Below are 23,669 nucleotides of genomic sequence, written 5' to 3' on the forward strand. Positions count from 1 at the left end.
TGGCAGTATGGGTTTGAGTCACTTCTGGGGGTGTGAGTTTTCAGTTGCATATATGCCTGGGGACCATTCAGGCTTGTTCACATATTATATATATATATATATATATATATATATATATATATATATATATATATATATATATATATATATATATATATATATATATATATATATAATATATAATATATATATATATATATATATACATATATATATATATATATATATATATATATATATATATATATATATATATATATTAATAAATAAATAAATAAATAAATGTTTATTTAGGTAAGGTACATACATACATGAAATTTTTTACAAAGATTGGTGGACTTATAGATAGAGCTAGTACATACAATGCCTAAAGCCACTATTACGCAAAGCGTTTCAGGCATGAAAAACTTAAATGACTATAGCTTAATACTAATTGATGATAAAGAGTAAAATGAAAACAAGAAATGAAAACATAGCTGAAAAAGCAGCATAAATACAATTCTGTCGACAGCACAAATACAATTCTGTTATATATATACTAACATCTACTTCAGTCGACAGGGAAAATGATGGCTGGATATGCAGATCAGAAGTCTCAGAACGAACAAGAGGAAGAAGAGTCCGATGTGTCCGACAAAATACCGAATGAGACTGAAATGTTCTCAAAGACATCTGCAGAAGAAATTGAGAGTCCTGAGTCGATGCTGAAATTCATAGAAGAGTCGAAAGGACAAGAATTTACATTGATGAACTCTGGAGTCGAGGGGAATCGATTTGTGACTATGTCGAATTCTCCAGCTCGTTCGATAGCGTGTCCTGGAGAGTGGGTGCGGCGTCTTGGGTACATGGAGACGTTCATGGCTCTGGGGGGTGACCATGGCACCCTCAACACTATACAAGGACTATGGGTCTCCTCTACACGACCCATCCTTCCAGAAGATGTCAGGCAGGCACTCACCATCGTTGCCCAGTGAGTACTTTGTGCACTATTTTATTTTTTTATTTTTTCAATTTTTGGCACCTATTAAAGACCTAACTTCTGTCTGCATGTCTTTCCAATAGTACTGAGTGTTCTGGTAATGTATATTTGTGTATATACAACTGTCCACTTGGGAATACACGAGCATTTTTTTCAATATGTATGTAGGTGCTTTTTTGTTTGTCTATAGCTGTTATCTTCACCCCCACAGACAAACAGATGTGATGCAGCTGTGTGTGCAGTGGTGGGGACTGTGGCCGTGGTTCCGCCGAATTAAGGGCCTCCTAATCCCTTTCAAAGTGGAACATGATGACGTGATGTCTGTTTATTACAAGATCCTTCGGAGGCCTTATGAAATGTCCCGCGGGCCACTGTGGAGGGCGCGACTGGTGCCCCTTCCTTCACGGTCCCCTGGTCGCTACGAAGCCGTCCTGATGATCGCTGCTCATCACTGCATCACGGACGGTCTCACCAACATGGTGTTGTGCCGGGAGACCCTGGAGGTGCTCAACGCCATCATGAGTGGCCGTCAGCACACTGTCTCTTCCGGAATGCTAATGCCAAACATCGCAGAAGAGCACGTTACCATGCGTGACTGGTTGTTTGCCCTCAAGATGTTTTGTAGCAAACTTTATGGTATCACCAACTATAGTACAAAATTGTACTTTGATGGCGCTCTTCAGCAGCCGGCGACAAGTCTGCCAATAACTAAGGTTTTGCACAAAGAGTACACTGTGGAAACATCACAACAGCTCAGACAAAGGTGCGAAACAGCCAATGTTACGGTCTACTCATGTACTCTAGCGGCGGCATACCTTGCTATGTTAAGTGTGGTACAGAAAGATTCCAAGAAGCTGCAAAGTGAAGCGCTTATCAATGGTGTGAACTGCTTTAACATGCGTCCCTACTATTCTCAAGAATATGAGCAGTCTCCTGGCTGTCACATTTCACTGGAAGAACACGAGTTCCTTGTCCGTAGCTGTGACGCCCAAAGTAAGGCAAACTTCTGGTGTTTGGCAATTTGCTTGAACAGTCGCCTGAAGAGGAACTTTATCCTGGACAAAACACCCATAACAAATTCGCCACTCTTTTCTACTCTAATGCTACACATCAACCTCTTGCTGACCAGTCTCGGATGCAAACATTGTACCGATAGCCACTTTGCCACCACAAACATGGGGGACCTCCGAGACCTGCTACCAGGTAAATATGATGGACCTGTGGAGATCACCAACCTCTTGAGGTCCGTCTCTAGCGAGATTATGGGTCATCCATTTAATCTGAGCTTCCACACCTTCCTGGAACGCTTTATGATATCCCTGGACTACTGCACTACCAACGTGACGGATGAAATGGCCGAGCTGTTCTTCTCCACACTCACCAACTACATCACTAACATTGCCCACCACGGCACTGTCTTAGTGAACCCTGAAGCCTAATGTAGTGATGAACGATACTGTGAGGTTAAGAAAGTTTAGCAGTAACAGTGCCATTTAAATGTGATATAGCAGTACTGAATATAAACTAGTTTTGTTTTAAAGAAAACCGATTGTATGTGGCTTTGTCACATGATTTCATAATATTGATAATTGTTTGTATCCATTTGTCTTAAAATGTTTAAGACAAATTTTTCACCATCAATATTTATACTTCAGTTCCTCTATTGCTTCTCTGAATTTTAGAAATAAGGATAATACTTCTGAGTAATTTTAATGTTTTTGCATTCAAGTACAGTATTCTATTAATCATGTTATTGTCTTGTGGGTACCATTGTTGTGAGCGGGAAGCCAGTTATAGGCTCTCTTCACATTGCAATATTTAAATGTTTTGAATAAATATAAAAAAAACTCCAATTCCCTTTTTTTTTTCATATACATTAATGACAGATGAGAATATTACAAACCTCATCAAATTTGCAAATTACACCAAGATCTATTGTAAAGTTGGAATGAAAATGATATTGAAGCCTTTTAAAGAGATTTACATGAATTCCACAAATGGTTAATAGCCTGGCAAATGTATTTAAATGTCGAAAAATGCAGGACTTTGCATGTGGGGCATAACAACCCACGCCACAACTACCAAATTAATAACATTACCTTGCAGCAGACTGATGAAGAAAAGGACCTTTGAGTCAAAATCCACCATCCACTGAAAGTTGCACAACAGGCAGTAGTAAATAAATACAACCAAACCGTAGGAATAGTAAAGCATACCTTGACATTAATGGAACAGCGCCCTTCCTTATTGTCCCTCTTATATTGTAGAATGTCTCAATATTAAAGACATTCATGTCTTTGTTTTTAATGTCCCTCAATAGCATCCTTAGTGAATCTGATACTTTCGATATCACTTTCCTTATGTGCTTTCTTTTTGTATTGGCATATTAAAGGATCCATACATAAATTTTTTTTTTTTGCCTCGCACGTTACTGGCATGATCCAGGGATCACCATGAGGAGGTAAAAGTAAAATTGTGTAGCTTCATAAGGTTAATATAAATCCAATTCTCATATAATGGTGATGTATTTTCATCTTTTATAAACAGACTCATATCAAATTACCATTATGGCAATAATGAACACGTAGCAAACCAACAAGAAGACTGCCTTCGTCTAGTCATTACAAGTTCTGTACAGTACTTTATTGATATTATTATTTCTGTACAAATTGTGAATTTCCATTAAAAATAACAAATATTCTAGCAAGCTTTTGCTATAGATATTAATGGATTAAATAATCATACAAATACTGTTCTGTGAATTGGGTACCTCATGTACCTCATGTGATGAATATAGGAGACCATTCAGTGGAATTGAACCCTGCATCCTTAAGCTCTTCAGGTATATACACTACTGACTGTACCATGTCTGTATGGTCCAGTTAGTAGTGTATGTGTGTCTGAGAAGTGCAGGGATACAGGTTCAATTCCAATATACAACCTCAATATCTAATTTATTGATACCCCTTATGAAATGATTCCTTATAGTTCTCTATCTAATATTTTTTAATCATCTACTGACAGAATTTCATTCCTTAGAAGACGAAATTGATCTAAACCGTAATACTGCACAACCTCAAAAATTCAAGACTATATTAAAGACTACTATAAATACTCAATTATTTGTTGCAAACATTACATTATAGACGTGACAACTACTTTATTATATGAGTCATATATTTATATAATAATGTTAACATTGCTAGTTTTTTGTTAACAGACAGTCACTTTTGCAGCCAAACTGCTCGAATTCATTACTAATAAAGAAAAATTAGTTAATGTAATAAAACCTGTAAATAACACAAGTAATCAACCTGCTGTAAACTCCAGAGAGCTCAGTTCCTGCCCCTGATAATGGAAAACCATTTGTAATACTGTATTTGCCTTTACATTCAAAGCACTTACTGATACAGTATGCACAAAAGTTTCTCGGTTTTTACCTAGGAACTACAATCAAATATGAACACAAGTTATTAATACCTTACAAGACAACCCGAACAATTCACAAAGAAAAATGTAATAAACTTCAAAGTTTTCTTAATTAAAACATTACAACCTTTGACAAGGAAAATTAATTTTTAATTACAACCATTGACAAGGAATATTAAGATACTCTTACAAACAAAAATATTCAGAAAATTTATACTAAAAACAATTTGATTGCAAATATGTGTAACAACCACCACAGCATCAAGGTAATATCATAGACTATACACTTTTATAAATAAAATAAAAATAATGACATTAATGAACTATACAGACTCTGGGGTCTTTATACTATAACATATGATACTAATTGTTAACCACAGCATAGAAAAAATATTTATCTACTTGTATTATGTACAGTACATCATTTCAAATACTGGTAGAGTTATGGAATAGGTAGCATTCCCCCTTATCTTAGTGTTAAAACCAATCATTTGATTAGTCATTTATTTCTACCTATTACATGATGGCTTTCCTATCTTTTAAGTGTATTAAACATCATTTGCTTATATACAGTACTGTAACAAATAACAAGGTTAGGAGAAATATGAGCATAGAAAGGGGGAAATCAAATGAGAAATATGAATAAAGAATCAGAGACACAAAGGGCAATTAGCTTTAGCTCCGTACCTACACATAACCTTTCAACTTTGCCTATTTTGAAGGGAGTGAATGCTGCCGGCTTACCTTCAAGCAGCTATAATCTAATAACAACATGGTAAGGGGCCCCAGTACCTTGAAGCCAATTTATCTTGAAGTACTGTATCTTAAAGCCAAGCTTGAAGGGCCAATATACCATCATTCATTCGTCATACCTAAACAATCTTGGTATTTTCTCCACAATTTTGCAGTTTACCGACTTTTGCCCTCTCAATGACATTTTAATTTCTATCTTTATTCTTATAACAGCATGTCCGTGTCTGCTGCTCTAATCTTGATTTTTCACATTCATACCACACCACTTTCTCACATCAATACACAGCATTAACACCACCACTCCTTCATGTAGCCCTCTGGTGGCAGCAATCTCTTATCTTGTGTTTTCAACCCCACACTTTGAATGCACCAGCCACTTTCCTTCCCTGGCCTACACTACTTTCAGCTCTGATTGCACTACTTTTCTCTTGTTTATCATTCACACATCCTGGGTATTTAAACTGATTGACTTAATCATTATACAATCGCTTTTACTTGTTTTTTCTAATACAGTATAATTTTTCAACTACAGTAGTCTACATAAATTTGAATTACTTTCTGCTGAAAGTGCTTCAACTTGTTGACATAATCCCACACATGGAATTACTGTAAATACTGTATAAATTTTTTGTACTGGACTGTACTTAAACTGAAAACTTTGGTTCTCATACAATGAGCATGCCATCCAGAGTAACACACTAAAGCAAAATGATATGGTGGGTGTGATGTATAGTGAAAGTCCTCTGAACTCGAACCTTCCTGTAACACAGTCCTCTATAATTCTGCCTCATTTTCAATTTCCTGTGAAAATCCTATAGCATTGCTTCCATCATTCTATTTTAATCTATTTATTTATGCCACCTGTGAGTCCCATTAACTCCATTTAATAGTTGTTTATATAATTATCATGCTGCCCACTATTTTTTTTTAATTTATGCTCAAAATTAATCAAATAAAAAATAAATTACCATCTGTTTTCTGCCACATTACAAGTTTACATAATTAATGAACAGTACAATGCTGAACTTTATCTTTGAAATTTTGGTTCTTACATAAATTAATCTTGCATATTTGTAAATGATAAATAATGTACAGTATGAGCAAATGAATATGGCAAAATTTTTAAATCAATAAATTTTTAATAAATAAAATTTATTTCAATAAATTTAAATTTTAATTTAATAATCAATAAATTTTGAAATCAATAAATCAATTTAAATCATATGTGACAGGTCCCTCAAGACAAATTTGACTGCTAATCAATGCAGTTCAAAATCTGGGTAAGATTTCCTAGTAATCTAGTCAAACAGATCTCTGTAACCATTAAATCATAAATATATATTCGGTAAGTATTATTCTAATTCAAATCTTTACTTACATTATACTAAAATGTTGATTGAAAACACAAATTTCTTGCCTGTAGGAAAAAAGCTGCACTTCTGACCAAACTTCACTGACGACAATACTCTACCGAATATCTCCCGACACTTTAATGCTTGACTTGATCATCGTGTTTCTGTGGTAATTCTGAAAAATATATGTACTTTAAGAACAGTTTCTCCCCAAATAGAATTCAATGTACAGTTTAATACACACCACTCAGTTTAATACAGTTTCTCCCAAAATAAATTTCAATGTACAGTTTAAAACACACACAACATAATATGTCTAGTCACAAGGTTACTGTATTGACATGCACTAAAGGCAAGTAAGTTTAAAAAAAAAAAAAGCTTATGATACATATAATTACGTAGTTGCAAATTGCTATACAGATACCCATGTACAGTAGTTACAGTCACTAAGGTAATTGCAGTACAGGTAATCAGGTATAGCAGCTACAAGTACCCGTGTAATTACAATATAAGTAACAGGATAATTAAATACATCAAGCACCTCTCTGCTGGTCTAGTCTCAGGTTAACAAGAAATTGCAATACAAATGTAAAGCATGCACCCCTCCCCTCCCTACTCTTTGACTTCTTTCATAAGAATTTACAAAGAAAATTTTTGCAGAAATTACACACACACATTACTGATAAATATAGATGCATAGGAGAGTAACTGTGTTTAAAAAGTCATGCTCTAAATATAGTTGGTGAAATGTTTTTACAAAGTAGAGACTTGTAAATACATCATTTTTTTTTTTTTTTTGGTGTTGAAATGCAGTGGTCACAATTATTCAAGTACCAATTAGGTGAGGAAAAACTAGTTTCAGATATTTTGCTATACAGTATATGTCTGGATTACGTGAAAACCTTTTGGATAATTAACAAAATTAATTTTCATTTTTTTGGGGTTTTAATTTTTTTTCAGATATTTTGCTATACAGTATATGTCTGGATTATGTAAAAACCGTTTGTATATTTAAAAAAATTAAAAATGCTATATTCTTAATTCAAATAGTAATGCATCAAAAGAAACAATTACAAAATTCAAAATACAGTACAGTACTGTATAGTATACTATTGAATATGACATTCAGAAAAAAAGAGAAAAGGTGTAAAACAGGCAGAGAGAGCATTATTAAACTAGAGTCATAATTCATAAAATTAGGGTCGGGCAGCGTAAGTTAGGCATGTACAGAGGAATACTATAGCTCAGAAGCGGCAAGGACTCGAGCTCAATCGTGCAAACAGATTTGAGCATAGGAAAAGGGAAAGGCCAAGACAGTCACACTGCTTTGGAACTAGTCTTATCACCAGATCCGGGAACAAGGATAGATGTAATGGAAGGACAAGAGACAGGTCTGCTTACCCTTAGGAAAGGAAGAGACGTTATCTTGCTTCCTCTCCTGGATGGAAGATGGGGGGGCGCAGAATGAAAACTGGTGGCTCCTGTGTAGTTTGTGAAGTAAGCAATAATTTCAAACAAGAAGTTGGGAGGGGGCAGGACAGACGAACATCAGCTGTAACTATCCGAGTCGGAGGGGGTCATGTGGAAGGTAAGTAGAGGAGCCCCGTGGGACTCAATATGATGATGGGGGAAATAAGGTCCTGGGCCATGCAAGTAGGAAATACAAAGGAGGGTAGGAAGACACATGGATGCAGGGGAGGGGAGGGTAAGGAGGAAGGGATATGGATCCAGGGAAGGGTAGGGAGGAAGGAACATGGATACAAGGAAGACTATCCCGAGGGCCACTCCTGACAGAAGTAAACACAACACAGTTGAGGGCACTGTTGTAAGAACCATCAATTCTGGAGCAAGAGGGAAGGGAAAATGGGTGTCCAGGGATGCCTAACGAACAGTGAGAGAATACGAACATCATTGAAGAGGCTTAGGTATTGTAGTTGATGCCTCACCTCAGAAAAGGGAATGTTGTCTTTTTGTTTAAGGGGCTGGATGGGCTGTTTCATTTTAAATGAGTACAGGACAGAGAATGGAAGGTGACCACCAAACCCGCAATATGACAAGTCTGTGCAAGGTAACTTAATATGACCCGACTCGCCACAACGTTTGAAAGAGACCATTGTGCTCCGGCAAACTGAAGCACAATGTCAAAATTTCCAGCATGACAAAAATATTTACAGAAATTAAATATTAATGAATTACAATTGTCCCATGCACAGAGAGGTGGAACGATGTTTAAATAAAAAGAGAAGAGGATTACAAAATTAAAGATTTATTAAGAGCTGCAGAAGGGGGCTATTGTCTAAAGTATGAAGATGTGAACAGAGTTATTAGTTATTTGCAGATGTACATAAAGCCTTTGTATTATAGCTAAAATTCATACTATATATTGTTCGTGGATGAAGGACTGAAATAATTTGCTTTGAATTGAAATATCACATGGGAAAACATTAAAATATACTTCAAAACATTAAAATATTAGGTGTTAGAATATAGTACTAACAATCAACATCTGAAAAGATATATACTGTACTGCATATATATAAAAAAAAGGCCATGCAAAATTTGGCTTAATTTTTTCTTACCATGTCTATCTCATTTTTCTTTATGAAGATTATTGCAATTCTCTTCCTGTAACAAAATTAAAACAATGAAGAAAATCTCATTTTTTACAGGATGAATTCTCTTTTGAGATGTCAACAATAGTTACTCCTTAAATGTGGTCAATATTACCTTATCTCTGAATAAGCTAAACTTCACCTTAAACATGGCAGCCTGTTCTTGAAGGGCAGGTGGGCAAGAACTTTGATTAATCCAGCATGCAAGTGGTTGGGCACTATTCCTTTCCCCCGTCCCATTCTAAATCCTTATCTTGACCCTTCCAAGTGCAATATAGTCGTAATGGCTTGGCACTTTTCCTTGATAATTCCCTCCCGCCTCCAGCACCCATGACTCCTTTCACTTTATGACATGTGTCAAAGAGCCAGTCTTTGCGGGTTGAACATTAGGTGTGCCCGATTAAGACCAAAATACTAAAGAATCGTGAACAGATTGTTTCAGTCTAGTTTCAAGTACCAAGTTTCAGTCTATAAGAAAGAAAATTGATTATCCATTTTCCTATCTGTCTTCAGTTAACACCCATCCTTTTTGGATTGTCATCTGCTGCTTATATTCTTGATTTTTGCTCATGTCTCGGAAACCAACCCAAAATATCAAATTTTTTACATTATGGTAACCAATGCTACAAATGCGACCTACTATGAAAGGTAAGAGCTCATAATTATTCTACATTTTCTATGCAGTGGACTCGATAGGTTTATATATTTCTGGTCAAGTTAAAAGGTTGGATTTTTTTATGGAGCGGCAAATCAAGAGTACAGGCCACCCAACCTCACATAGCTTTACAACACTCCCAGTAAAATTTGTTTTTCATCAAATTCAATACAAAATACAATCTGTCCAATGTTTGTATACATAAAACACATACTGTAACAATTCAAATATTTAATTTTGTAAAAGTATCACAGTTCAAAACACAGCATACTAAAAAATTTCATCAAAACTTAACAACTTTTAGCTGCAAATTACAGGGAATACTTACTTTTTAAAACAATATGACATTATTCACATACTGGTATATAATGTTTTGTACAGTATATTCCGACAAACCACCACCATGTATATTCAGAACTCTTTCCTGTACTACATAAACCCAAGGCAGAATCTTCAAAATCCCTTACTGCAATATTAATGGTATCAAAAAAAAAAAAAAAAAAAAGCTACATTATCATAATTCAGTATCTTTAAAAATCACAAATACAAATTAAAAATAGCAAACTAATTACATCATAAAAAGGTACTGCAACAATTACTATAGAAAGCTGTGTGTACTTTGATCACCTATACTAAATGTATTTGTTATTCTATACAAGTAGTTTTTTTTCATTTACATATACTGTAGCTGTTAAATCATGCGTTAAATTCATTAATTTTGAAAGACATTGTACCGAGATCAACAAAATGCCAAATTAAAACACAATTAAATATATTAAACAACCTGTACTGTTAGATATTAATTGTATCTAATATGCTGAACTACACACAACAGATGAGGCAGTTTCATTTACAACCTGAATTGAAACCTACAATTGCCTTGTAGAACTTTAGGCACACCATTGAACCATAACATTAAGTTTCTAATTGCCTTACATCACAACCTCCTAGACACAACACTTCACCCAGCAACACGTGATCATTGCCTTACATTACAACCTCCTGGACACAACATTCCACCCACCATCACATCAGAGAATTGATACCACGGACATTCATCGATGGTGAACGTCAACTATACACGGCACAACCAAAGTATCAAGAATTATTAACTAAAACAGAGAACCCAAGAATTGAAGTGACTGCAAAATGCTGCACACATTAATACAATAATATATTAGTAATACATTATACATCAATGGAATTCAGTGGAAGGTTTGCAAAGGCCACCTGCATATCTAAAGCCATACAATTCTCAGACTATTACTATAAATGATGAACAATGACTTCTGTAGTCCTTAAATGATTCATTACTCTTCATTACACAGTGTAACTAATTATCCAGACCAAATGGATATCTGACTCACTGGACCTTTGTTGACATCACACACCTGTAATGCTTCCAAGCATGGGAATACTGTACATGTACATATTTATAACAGTGATCTTTGTACTGTATGCTTACACTGGTAGTGTTGTGGCCTATTGCATTCCTCATTGGCCATTGGGACGAGATAGCCAAAAAGAGTTGTATAATCATTGATTTTTTTAAATTACTCTACAATAATATTTACAGAAATAATAATCAGTATTAAAATACATTAAACACAATTGAAATTACTCCATGCAAAAACAATAAAAAGATGAAACAAAGGGTCATCTATTATAATATTCGGGCAAATATTTGTTGAATCCACTACCACACAAGCAGATTTTGCTCGCAAGGCTTACCCACTTAGCTTGAAAATGGGATGTTTACTTTCACCCAGATGTGCTTTATCATGTAGTCTTTGAGTTGTACCTCTAACCCACACCTCATGATCAACAGGTTGATGACCGTTAAATTTAAGGAATCAGCTGCCAAGTTTGCTGGGTCTAAGCTTTAAAATGTTAAGACTATGTCCATGCTGTACAGTATAGTTTGATAAATACACACACTAAGTATACTGTACCTGTATTATGATATTTCACAAATAACTAATGTATGTGAAAAAATAAAAAGATATTTATACCAGTAAGTACACGCTTAAGAAAATAATCCAATAAACCATTTTATATTGTTCATGTAATCATTTACTATCTGAACTGCACTTGGGCAATATAACTTAAGAGGAAAATAACTTTCCCTAACTTCTACAAATTAATACAGTATAAATCTATAAATTTACTAGATACAGAAGGTTTACTACAAAATAATCACAGTTTAAAACCAGTCAAAAAATGTGTTTGAGAGTGCAACAGGTGGAGGAGCATCAATAATGAGAGAATACACCTCAGCCAGTTGCAAGAAAATATTTTGTTTACAAACACTCGAGTATCATCAGTTAATGCCTAGCTCGCAACCTGTTACATTTTAATACTCATAATCAACACTTGTGCAATTACTTGTTCATAAACAGGTATCTCATGTAAAAGGTCAACCCAAGTTTTTCGGGTTGTCAAACCATTTTAAATGTCTCGTTAAATATACTGTATAACAAGTATGGAAAGTACTGTATTACTTTAACAAATTAAAATTTTTTGTCTATGACTATCTTTCCCCATCTCAATTTGTCTTTTATGAAACCTGCAATCACTCTGAAATAGATTTTTTCTATATATATCCCTTCTCTCATCTATCCTTCACTCAATTTGTGGGACCGTGTTTGTATGTGTGTGTATCCAACTATCCTGTATTCCTTGGGATGGAGACAAGAATCCATATACATGCGGAAAATACTAGAGGTTCAGGTTCCTAACTTGCACAATAACATTACTGAAGTGAGAGATATGGTGGGAAGTGTAAAATAAATACAATGAAATGTCAGGGTGCTACAGGCACAAGAGAGCACAGTGTAAACATCAAGAGGGCAATGACTCTCCCTCCTGCCAACAAATATAAGGAATATCACTGGAATGTGAGTACAAGCCTTCAAGAAGGAACTTGGCAAGTTTTTTCTAGTTACTCTTCCAGCCTGGCTGTGTGGGCTGTGATGACAACTTCAAAGACCAGGCAACCATCAGGGAACATTGGCCCAAGGTCGGGTTGTGATAGCAGCAGGTTTATCTAACTCATCGAACAGGCCATCATCTTTCAATGTCTACTTCTGTCAATCCATATCCTCAATCAACCTACCTATCAATCTGTGTATGTTCATCAATCCATCCCTCCTGTTTATGTCTATTTCTCCTTCCCTCAATTTCTCTCTTATAGACAAGTTTTATATATTAGTACTTAATAATAATACAACCTATAAAAAAAGCCCTTAACAATTATGGGGAGCAAACAGAATGTACCAAATAGTCGAGTTCCAACACATCAACAGCTTATTAAACCTTGGCCCCTCCCCTTACTTGTCCTCCCTCCAGCTTTCCCTATACAATTCTATTCTCTGTTCTTCTGCATTATTTGCTGAATGCTGCAGGACAAAACTTTTTTCCCCTCTCACATATATTTCATTACAAGATAAAAAACAGAATGCAGCAGATATAACAAAGGGATTAACAAAGACATAATACTCACTCCACACATCTGAAAAGAAAGAGTGACGACATTTCAATCTGTAATGGACCATTATAAAGTTTGCTTGACTTGATAATGTTCTAGAACAGACTGAGACATTGTCCCTTTTTCTTTCCAGATATATGGGTTGGGTGCCTAATTTTCACCCACATTAGTGTAATTTACTCTGTACATAGCAAAGACAGAATAACAAATGAAATGATGCAAAAACAATAACAATGGTCAAGTCATTCTAAGCATGTAAGGGTTGTGAGGAAAATGAAGGTTGTGTTACTATATTGAAAATTGAAACCACAGTTAGTTATAATTTGACAAGCTGCTGGGCAAGGGGGGACTGAAAATGAGAGTACTGCTACGGCTGAGGTACAAGAGTCACTGCTGCCGCTACCATCACCCATCGCCACTAGTGGTTTTGCTTTATAAATTTAGCATTTCTTCTATCTTTGATTTAGTAATAATGTAACAATAAGGAGGAATTTCCTTAATACTGTGCAGTGAATTGTGAACATTTAGTAGCACCATGTTAGGAGATAGCCTGGCTACTGGCTACTCCCAAATGCCTTAACTCTCATGACCAAACTCTTGCAACTTTTATTATTTCAATATTATAAATACTTTGTACTTCTATTATTTTACATTTTTTGGTTATCAAAATACATAAGTAAAATGTAATGTTGCAAAGTAGACGTTATATTTTATAATGCAAGGACTATTTTTTAATGTTTGATAAAACACTGAGCATGGATTTAAAACTATTGAAATTATTATACATGCGATCACAAACGCCCCCAAAAATGGACTGAAGAGTTTGACAATCACATGGTATATACAGTAAATATATATAATGCAATCTCTGCACAATTACACGCACACACCACACATTCACAGTGCACTGCATCAAATCAGAAGTCTGTGTACAAAGTGCAACAACAGTGCACAATCCCACAAAGAAGTGTTATGGGGTGAAAAGTAGTGTACACTAATAATGCATCCTCTTTTGTTTTGGCTTTATCTGTGAGAACTGTAGAGGCAAAAGAAAATATAAGTTTCTATTACAAAAATTTTTTGTACTTCAGGGAAACATCACAGTCTTTTGTGGTTTCCACAGTCTCACAGAATAAACTTGTCAGAGGAGTTTTCAAGCACCTCTCACACCTCTGGTAGCTCATTCACAAATCATAAGTAAATTTTTGTACCAGAAAGACCCAGACTTTCAAACTTTCTCTTTACCCGACTGCTGTGGTTTTGGAGCATCATGAGCCGCTTTCATTTCAAGTTGTTTGACGTATGCGTATGCCATGGAGCCTCCAAGAACGACCCAATTGCTTGTCCACCAGAGTAGTGCCTTGGACTCGGCATACCACCACGTTGCCAACACTGTCTGGGCACATGCTTTAGCTGTTCCACTGATGTTGTGGGTGAGTGGTGATGTGACCTGCACAAAAAAAAATTATTTAATGCATCATAATTAGAATTTACATGAACACCTTGTTGCACAATATACATTCTATGTTTTGAAAGCCCCTCTTATCTTGTGCTATACTGAACATTGAAGATGGTATGGGGTTACTTGTTCTCATATACAGTACTATACATACAGTACACTACCTCTTTTAAAACCCAGCAAAATAATTACCACCACATACTGTACTTGTTAAAAAATTACCTTAATTTGCAGACCAGTCACATATCCCATAGCAAAGCCACAGAGCCCAGCCACAATCATTAGACCCCAGAAATTTGGGTTGCCTTCGGAAGTTATTCTAAAAATGGCAGGCACTTCTCCGGCGCCGACAATGAGTGGCAGGAACAGAATGCAAGCTATGACATTGTTGTAGTAACAAAGCATCCATATTGATCCATCCAGTACAGGCAAAACCTGTCAAAAATTAAACTATGTATTCTAGATACCAGTGCATCAATATATTCTAGATACAGATATAAAAACTAGTATTCTAGTTTTTATATCTGTTATAGTCTTCCAGGGGGCTTAATACAGTATAACCCTAATATGGCTTCGCTAATTAAGTAACTTAGCAACGGTGAAATTCTAACAGCCTTTGATACTATAGACACCCATGCTGCTGCTATCTTGTCATTTTTAGGTTCTTATTGACACTGTTCATCCAAATTTGTATTTTCCTTAAAAACCTTACCAAAGATAGATTTATAAATTATATTTATAACTTATGATATTCTTTTGGTTACCATCTCCTTAGTTCTCAGCCCAAGGTAATGTCCCTCTACCTTTGTCATCAGCTACTGGCTACAGGGACCGGCTACAGGGAGCCGGTCGGCCGAGCGGACAGCACGCTGGACTTGTGATCCTGTGGTCCCGGGTTCGATCCCGGGTGCCGGCGAGAAACAATGGGCAGAGTTTCTTTCACCCTATGCCCCTGTTACCTTGCAGTAAAATAGGTACCTGGGTGTTAGTCAGCTGTCACGGGCTGCTTCCTGGGGGTGGAGGCCTGGTCGAGGACCGGGCCGCGGGGACACTAAAAGCCCCGAAATTATCTCAAGATAACCTCAAGATAAAGAAGATCACTATTGCTGTTATTTGCCAATTTAGCTCCTAATTCATACTGTTTGTTGTTCAAATTCTTAATTTCCTTCAAAATCTCAGATGCTATTTTATAAATGCAGATTATTGTTGCAATATTTGAAAGTGGATATTTAAAATAAAAACACTTACACTATTCCCTCAAATATTTACAGTAAAAGCAATTCTGAAACTGGAAAGCATAGCATAGCATAGGCTTCTTGCACAATGTTCTTTGTGGTCCTCAGGTGACAGTTTTCTATCTAGAATCCCCCCTAGATCTCTTTCATTATCAGAATTCTTTAAAGCTTTTTCACACATTATGGAATTTGGAATATGAGTAAATAGGCCCCACACTACCTACAAATTATGTGAAAATTCTTTAAAGAATTCTAATAAAGAAAGAGATCAAGGGTGGTTCTTGATAGAAAACTGTCATCCGAGGATCACAGAGAACAATGTGCAAGGAGCCTATATTACGCTTTCCAGTTTCAGAATTGCTCTTAAATATATGGATGGGAAAATACTAATGAAATTGTTCATGACATTTATGAGACCAAAATTGGAATATGTAGCAGTTGTGTGGTGCCCATATCTTAAGAAGCACATCAACAAATTGGAAAAGGTGCAAAGACCTTTCAATACAATTTATTTATTTATTGTATTCCAGGAAAATCTTAATTTTATTGCAGTGAAAATATTTTGGTAATTTCTGGGCACACTGCTTAATTGTGGTTATTTAAGATTTTTATTTAAAGGTTATTTGGTTTGAGAATAGATACTAAGTGGAAATATAATCTAGCATTGAAATTACTCTATGAACAAAGATTTAAAATATACTACCCTTTACCAAAAATAGAATATTCTTCCAATAACAATTTCTTTTTCTCAACCATGACTCTTGAGTTATATGCAATAGATTTATTATCTAAAGTTGAGTGTGTTTAGAATAACAAAGATTTTGTACATTTAAATCATCAAAACTCGTCCATTCTCAATCAATTGATAAAGTGTTTCATTTACAGTACTGTAGTTTGTACAATTGAATGTACACGTACAAAACTAAACCCCATCAGTTTCAAGTCTATCTAGCATGGAAATAACCGAGAGTGATTGACTCGACGAACAATGAAAATCGACAAATACAAATCTCTTAACGTCCCACGTCATGTTGTGCATAACAAAAAATAATTCACAAATCAAATACAAAAGAACTGCAGGTAGCAATGAAGCCATGCAAGGGTTAATAACAAGGAAAGAAACATGATCCATGAAAAATCCAAGATATCATGGAAAGATAACATTTTCCATGAGCATTCTCATTTTGTTAACTTACTTCTCCTTGTTATTAAGTGTTTTACCCCCTCACACTTTAAGTTAACAGTTTTGTCTATTTATGTTATGCTTTGCCCGAAATGCTTTGCGTAACAGTGGCTTCATTAGTACGTGTAACTCCTATCCCTACAACTGTACATCACTCTTTATGTTCTTTGTACACACATTCATTTGAAATCTATCACATTTGAAACAATGGTTCTTTTTCCAGCTGCACGAAGGAGTTTAATTTTTTGTCTATTAGCTATATTCTCAGGGTTAATATAACAGATGGATAAATACTCACCCTTTTAGTGTAGATTGCATTGAGAGATACAAAAGCTGCGGAGAGAAGCCCAAATGTTATCCCCAGAGCAGACAGCGATCCTAGAAAACAACACAAAATTCTACAAGTCCAAAAAAATCTGGTTAAATACAGCACAAACTGGTGATAATTATATAGAAACTACCAAGTAGAGAGATTTCATTGAAGATGATATTTTGTCCATAAAGACTTCAACAAATCTAAGAAAAATCTACACTGCTGCTTGTACAGGAAAACAATGTTGAGGAAAATGTTGGATAAGGCACCAGGCATGCAAGGAATTAACCACTTTGTATTTGTTTTAATTTTTCCTAGAAAAACATTTAAATTGTGAACATGCAAAACCTCCCTTATGTCAGGCCTGTAGCACAGCAGTCTACATCAACAACTCTCAATCAAAGGACCCAGGTTCACTCCTCAGGTAGGAAAGAAACAGTTGGTCACATTTTCTTTCATCTGATACCTTTGTTCCCCTAGCAGTAAATAGGTACCCAGGAGTTAGGCAACTGTTGTGGGAATATAGGCCAACTATATTGGAGAAAGTCGGTAGCTGGCCTAGGGGTAAACTATTGGAATTATTCTGTTTTTACTCATAAGATGTCATCTTACACAAAGTCTAATTTCTACTACTAGGTGCTTCTCTACAACAACAACGAATATCTGCTAAGAAATAAGGTGAGGTGATGCAGTTAAACTATGGAATAACCACTGCAACAGTGCTAAAATCTACAACTGGATCAGCTGCAGAAATTTAGACATTTATTTGATCACGCTTACTTGTATTAAAAGAATTGCTGTACATACTTAGTAATTGAACTAATTTGAGGCTTTTACAGTAGAACCAGTAGATACAGTTGGAGCAGAGTAAGATAACTTTTCTGATAGACTCACCTGCCAAATACCTTTTAGGAGTCAAAACAAATGAACATTCAGTCGAGATGAGTAACCCAAGGTACAAGGTAAATAATGCTTTTGAAATAAAGCTAAAAAAAAAAACACCCAAAGATCAAGTTAATTTTGTTACATGTACTGTAGTGTTTCATTAACCCAGAAAAAGATTTAACAAGAAGTAATTATCATAGAAAAATACATTACCTGCAACATTTTCCTGATCAACACCGAGCCAGAAGCCTCCTATGATAACAGCGCAACATAATATAGCTGACATTGATGTCTTTTGGCCTGCAACAAAGGCAAGAAATCAACTAAAACACACAGACAGAACTATTGAATAAACATGACACACACAACAGTAGCTTAATCTCTTCTCTTAAACAAAAAATAAATCATATTTTCAGCTCGACATTATTTAAATGTTAACCTTACATAAACTTCTGGTTACCGGTATGTTACATCTTCCTCACTTGGCCTCTTATATTCCATCTCGTCCCATCTCTTCATCTTTACTTTATTCTCTTTTCTCCTCCTTCCCCATCCCACACCCTCTCCCATCTCCTCCCCTACTAGAATGGGGAGGTTCCTTCCCTACTAGTAGGGGAGGAACTGATGTTCCTTCCCTACTAGAACATCAAATACAATACAGTACAATAAAAACAATAAATATATTTATGCAAACATGCAATTATTATTTTCGTTGTCTGCTTGACAATTTATATATTTAATAATTTATAATTTATTTATATATAACAATAAATATATTTATGCAAACATGCAATTATTATTTTCGTTGTCTGCTTGACAATTTATTAAACGGAAAAGTGGAACTAATGTACCCCTGCAGGTAATGGAAAATAAAATAAAGGATAAATTTTCTATGAAATGCAAGTAGCCAAGAAATGAGCAGTTCAATACAAACATTTCTTGGATTTGCTCATGTCACATTCTTCATTCAATTTGTTAAAGAGCACACACAAGCTGCAAGCAGAGTACAGCAAAGACTGTACTGTATAAATACTATACATGTTTGCATCGCTGAAAAAAATAATCTTAAAGGTGTAAGTTTAATTTAAATCATTTTTCAATTTGTACACAAAACATCAATTTACTCACCCAAAATCAAGTATGTGAAGATTACGTTGAATATTGTGGAGAGTGAACGGCCTACAAAATAAAAGGCAACGCCCATGTACTTGAGGGAGAGGTTGTTCATGGTAATCATTGCCACAAACACGCATGTCAAGGGTAATACCTGGAAAAAATACAGAGTCAATGATTCTTAGCAATTTTCAGGCTGCGGCAAGCAACCATCCTGTTTGGTCATCCTAGACAATCTTGTACAATTCTGTACTCCCATCTGAATAATATAATCAATCAATCAATGAATCAATCAATCAATCAAACACACACACACTCTCTCTCTCTCTCACACTCACTCACTCTCACACTCACTCACTCTCACACTCACTCACTCTCACACTCACTCACTCTCACACTCACTCACTCTCACACTCACTCACTCACTCTCACACTCACTCACTCTCACACTCACTCAATCTCACACTCACTCAATCTCACACTCACTCAATCTCACACTCACTCAATCTCTCTCTCTCTCACACTCTCTCTGACATTTTCAGTGAACCATGCAGTACCTCTCAGTCCACTCTTTTTTTGACTTGTAAACACACACAACTTCTACGGTATTCAACATCTTCACTTAAATTCAGCAATTTTCCCCTTACATTGTCAAATATTTTACCAAATCATCTTTAAGCTTTAGTCTTTCTTCCTCAATCTCCATACTTCTTTCATTTTGACACTACACTCTTTCTCTAAGTGGAAAGCTCACCTCTAACTTACCATAATTTTACGTAACACTACATCTGACATCATAAAAAAATAACTTGACTAACTACCCCTCACATTGTTTACATTGCTTTTATACTGGCTATAAATCTACACTTAAATATAATTTCTCAATTTCATCCCTTTCCCTATGTTTTCAAGTATACCTATGTATGAACCACTGCTCAAAGAACATATTTGGTCTAAACAAACCCACCTTCAAACATAGGAAATCCCTATTCTCTTTTACACCTGACACACCTCACTAACTTCTCCTGTGCATTTGTTCACCTTTAGTATTCTTATCTTAATATTATAATGTAATACAACACTGATTAAACAAGTTGACAAAGACAGTAACAATAAAAGCAGGGGACAATTTTTATACATTATTACCTTTGATACTCAACACTGAGGTTCTGACAAGATTTTAAGACAAAATCCTTCTCCGAATATAAATACTAGTATGTTTGTTTTGACACAAGAAATCTTAATACACCACTGGTTATGATATAGCCTGTTAATGGTTATAATTAGTAATTTATGAATACAAGTAAGTCAATACTAACTTACCTTTCTACCCTTTGCCCAGTCTATACTTCCAACCTCAGGAAAAGTCACAATGTTTGGAAATAATTTTGTGCTATATGAGAGCAAGAGACAAGCAGCAACGGTCACCACACACTGGAACCAAGTTACAAATAACGGGGCATCTTTCTCTCCCATAGACGAGCCGCCTAAGAGCGACTTATTGACAAACACCAGTGATATAGAAACCGTCCTGTAAATAACACTGAATTAGTAAAATAGAGTACAGTATACATTTCCTTATTTTTAAGTATTTTGACATCAAGTTAATAAACAGGTTATTACTTTATATTGGTGAATGAGTGTTTTTTTTTTTAGCAATTACTGAACTGTATGACAACCTTTTCTAAAGAATTGCTGTACTGTTTTTACTGCCAATATTCCTATGCACAATAAAGCATTAACATGCCTATCTTTTGTATATTGTATATGAATGTACAGTACTGTACAGTGTGTAAATATGCATGTATATATATGTTTTGTTTAATAAGCCTTCAGCCAAGATAAAGCATTAAATAAGGTAGACTCCTACACATATGTCACGTATAAGTGAAACCAACTATGAACAGGTCAAATGCTACAAACAATAAAGATGACTATTGGAGTCATGTAGGAACTCTGTATGGCATCCAAGCATGTTATACCATGTAAAGTACGCCAATCTTAATGGTGTTAAATGATAATGCAAAACACTAAGCTAGAAAAGTAATGACCTGGGACTGGTTGCCAAGCCCTTCACTCCTAATCACAGTTTGAGAAGCAAGTCTGGCTGCCCAGGCAAGAATGTACAGCTGCATATTATTTAATACTGTTCACCCTGCATACAAGGAAAGGTTAGGGATGACTAAATAAAAAGTTAACTCACTGTCCCTGGTGTGACTTAAGTGTGCACAAACCACTGACACATTAGAGGCAAGGAGAAGGCCAAATAAATCTAAGTGCACAGCTACAGACATCTATGACCAAAGGACAAAATCTAAAAAGCTGCAAAAGAACTGTTATAACCTCGAAGAGTGAGCCCACAGCAAGTGCATGACAAACACATGGCAGAAAACACTGGTTGAAGAATCAATGGACACATGCACTCACATGAAGTGAACATATACCATATACAGTACAGAACACTGCACATAGAAAGAATGTTTAAATGAGTGCAAGTATCTTAAGAGGTACAAGTCTCTCTTCCTGAACATAGACAAATAATTAAATCACAATTGCTGGGTTTGGGAACCTGGGTAGGCACTAATATTGCCACCTGGTGGTGGATTGGCAAGTTTAGCCAGGCTTGTGAGCAGTTATGAAACCTCCATTGACGGTCATTTGTGACACCAAGTTATGGTTTGATTGCAACAGGATTGCCATCAGAGGCACATTAACAAGTAAGAGCAAGCTTTTCTCCAGTGCATTCCTAGCAACTTACATTACCCAGAATTAACATTTGGAAAAGATCAACACTTTATGGTGCTCAAATAATGAACTCTCCGAATGTTCTTTAACCCTACCTATGAAACAGCAGATTCTTAGCTTATGGAGCAATGAAATATGATAGCCAGAAACATCAGCTATTCTCACCCCTAATCAAGAAGCTAAAGGAAATTATACCATAAAGTAACTATAATACTTACCAATAGAGGGCGACAACTGCTGTAATCTTAGCATATGTGACTAATAACGATTCTTTTCTTGTAGACTCCATGGTAAGCTGCAAATACAGTATAGTATAAAAGCCTGGAAATAAAATTCTAAATACTCTTGTTTAGAAACCATATACAGTGTATTGTAAATTAATTAATTTACTAAACAGAATTAACAGAAATGACACAAACTCCTGAAAATGTAGCTAATGACTGACAACCATTCATGGTGATTATCCATGCTAAGTTAGAATAAAAACAATTTGTTCTATTGAAGCTGACAGATATGATATCTACTTGAAGCTGATTAAGTCTTGATATCCACTAACATCTAGCTAACCTATTAACTGGCATAATCTTTGACATCTTCCGGTGACACCCGGCAGAGCAAAAGCCAGATATTCACCATGTCCCAAGGTAGAAACAAACTCCCATAAAATTATCTAAAGTAAGCAACGTATCAAATACAACACTGACGTGGGACGTGGCGTTCCTTATGACGTGAACTACAGCTGTTCACGCACTGGGTTTTACACTCTATCGACGAAAGCAGTATTTAAAGCATTATAAAACCATGTTAGAAACTATAATATTTACGTAAGAGAGCGAGAGACACAAGGTGAGGCAAGGAGAGCTGGTAGAGCAAGAGGGAGACAGCTCTGGGAGTCGCCGCTGCTCCACGATTTGTTTACGTCAACTAACTCGTCCGGATGGCTGCAAGCGGCGCCGCCTTTGGTTCACCACTGATCTCGGTGGACCACTGATTCTAATGGACCACTGATCTCAGTGGACTGCTGATTTAAATGGACCAATGATCTCTGTGAACCACTGATTCTAATGGACCACTGATCTCAGTGGACTGCTGATTTAAATGGACCACTGATCTCAGTGGACCACTGATTCCAATGGACCACTGATTTCGGTGGACCACTGATATCTCTAAGGTCCCAACCTTTAACCAATATGGACCCTGAGATGCATTCCCAATTTGGAACGGCTATATTATATTATATTGTACTCTGTTAACCCCATATAAACCCATGTGAATTTTTACATCAATTTGACATTTTTTCCATTCAGTAGCATGAAATTATGATGATTTTTTAAGAGCGAGCATTTTTATAAACAAATTGTAGAACATACTAGATCTACATTTTGTCTAAGGACTATAAATTTAGCCTATTGGGCCTATGTACTGTTGGAGGATATGGACCAGAATGCTTTTCACCGCATGTTCAGGAT

At 35.7% G+C, this 23,669-nt stretch overlaps 2 protein-coding genes across 3 annotated transcripts in view; one reads left to right on the top strand and one right to left on the bottom strand.

The window, feature by feature from the left end:
• The window catches only part of LOC138364868 (uncharacterized), a 26,503-nt gene extending 23,679 nt beyond the window's left edge, over nt 1-2,824 (top strand). The window contains exons 2-3 of the mRNA XM_069324861.1: nt 555-970; nt 1,191-2,824. Of these exons, the coding sequence (XP_069180962.1) occupies nt 567-970; nt 1,191-2,418 (1,632 nt within the window). The 5' untranslated portion in view covers nt 555-566 and the 3' untranslated portion in view covers nt 2,419-2,824. The remainder of the gene's footprint in view (nt 1-554; nt 971-1,190) is intronic.
• Nucleotides 2,825-3,485: 661 nt separating this feature from the next.
• On the bottom strand, nt 3,486-23,203 carry nac (GDP-fucose transporter nac). Of its 2 annotated transcripts, none has more exons than XM_045743759.2 (9): nt 23,025-23,203; nt 22,419-22,521; nt 20,779-20,986; nt 19,471-19,609; nt 18,556-18,642; nt 17,443-17,522; nt 14,949-15,161; nt 14,513-14,717; nt 3,486-6,688 (listed from the first exon to the last, which is right to left on the bottom strand). In XM_045743759.2, the coding sequence occupies exons 2-9, from the start codon at nt 22,487-22,489 to the stop codon at nt 6,651-6,653; spliced, it is 1,041 nt and encodes a 346-aa protein (XP_045599715.2). In that variant the 5' UTR covers nt 22,490-22,521; nt 23,025-23,203; the 3' UTR covers nt 3,486-6,650. The 2 variants fall into 2 exon arrangements, with proteins under 2 accessions (XP_045599715.2, XP_045599714.2); XM_045743758.2 differs by having other exon boundaries at nt 22,419-22,495; nt 23,025-23,200.
• Between the last annotated feature and the right edge of the window lie 466 nt (nt 23,204-23,669).

Source organism: Procambarus clarkii, chromosome 15 (genome assembly GCF_040958095.1).
Source record: "Procambarus clarkii isolate CNS0578487 chromosome 15, FALCON_Pclarkii_2.0, whole genome shotgun sequence".
NCBI classification, from domain to species: Eukaryota; Metazoa; Arthropoda; class Malacostraca; order Decapoda; family Cambaridae; genus Procambarus; species Procambarus clarkii.

Excerpts from the sequence above, each read along its gene's own strand:
- nac (XM_045743759.2), bottom strand. The coding sequence starts at position 22,489 with ATGGAGTCTACAAGAAAAGAATCGTTATTAGTCACATATGCTAAGATT. Across the intron at positions 17,523-18,555 it reads TGATCAGGAAAATGTTGCAG|GATCGCTGTCTGCTCTGGGG; the intron begins GTAATGTATTTT and ends GTTGTTTTCTAG. Across the intron at positions 14,718-14,948 it reads TGACTGGTCTGCAAATTAAG|GTCACATCACCACTCACCCA; the intron begins GTAATTTTTTAA and ends TTTTTTGTGCAG.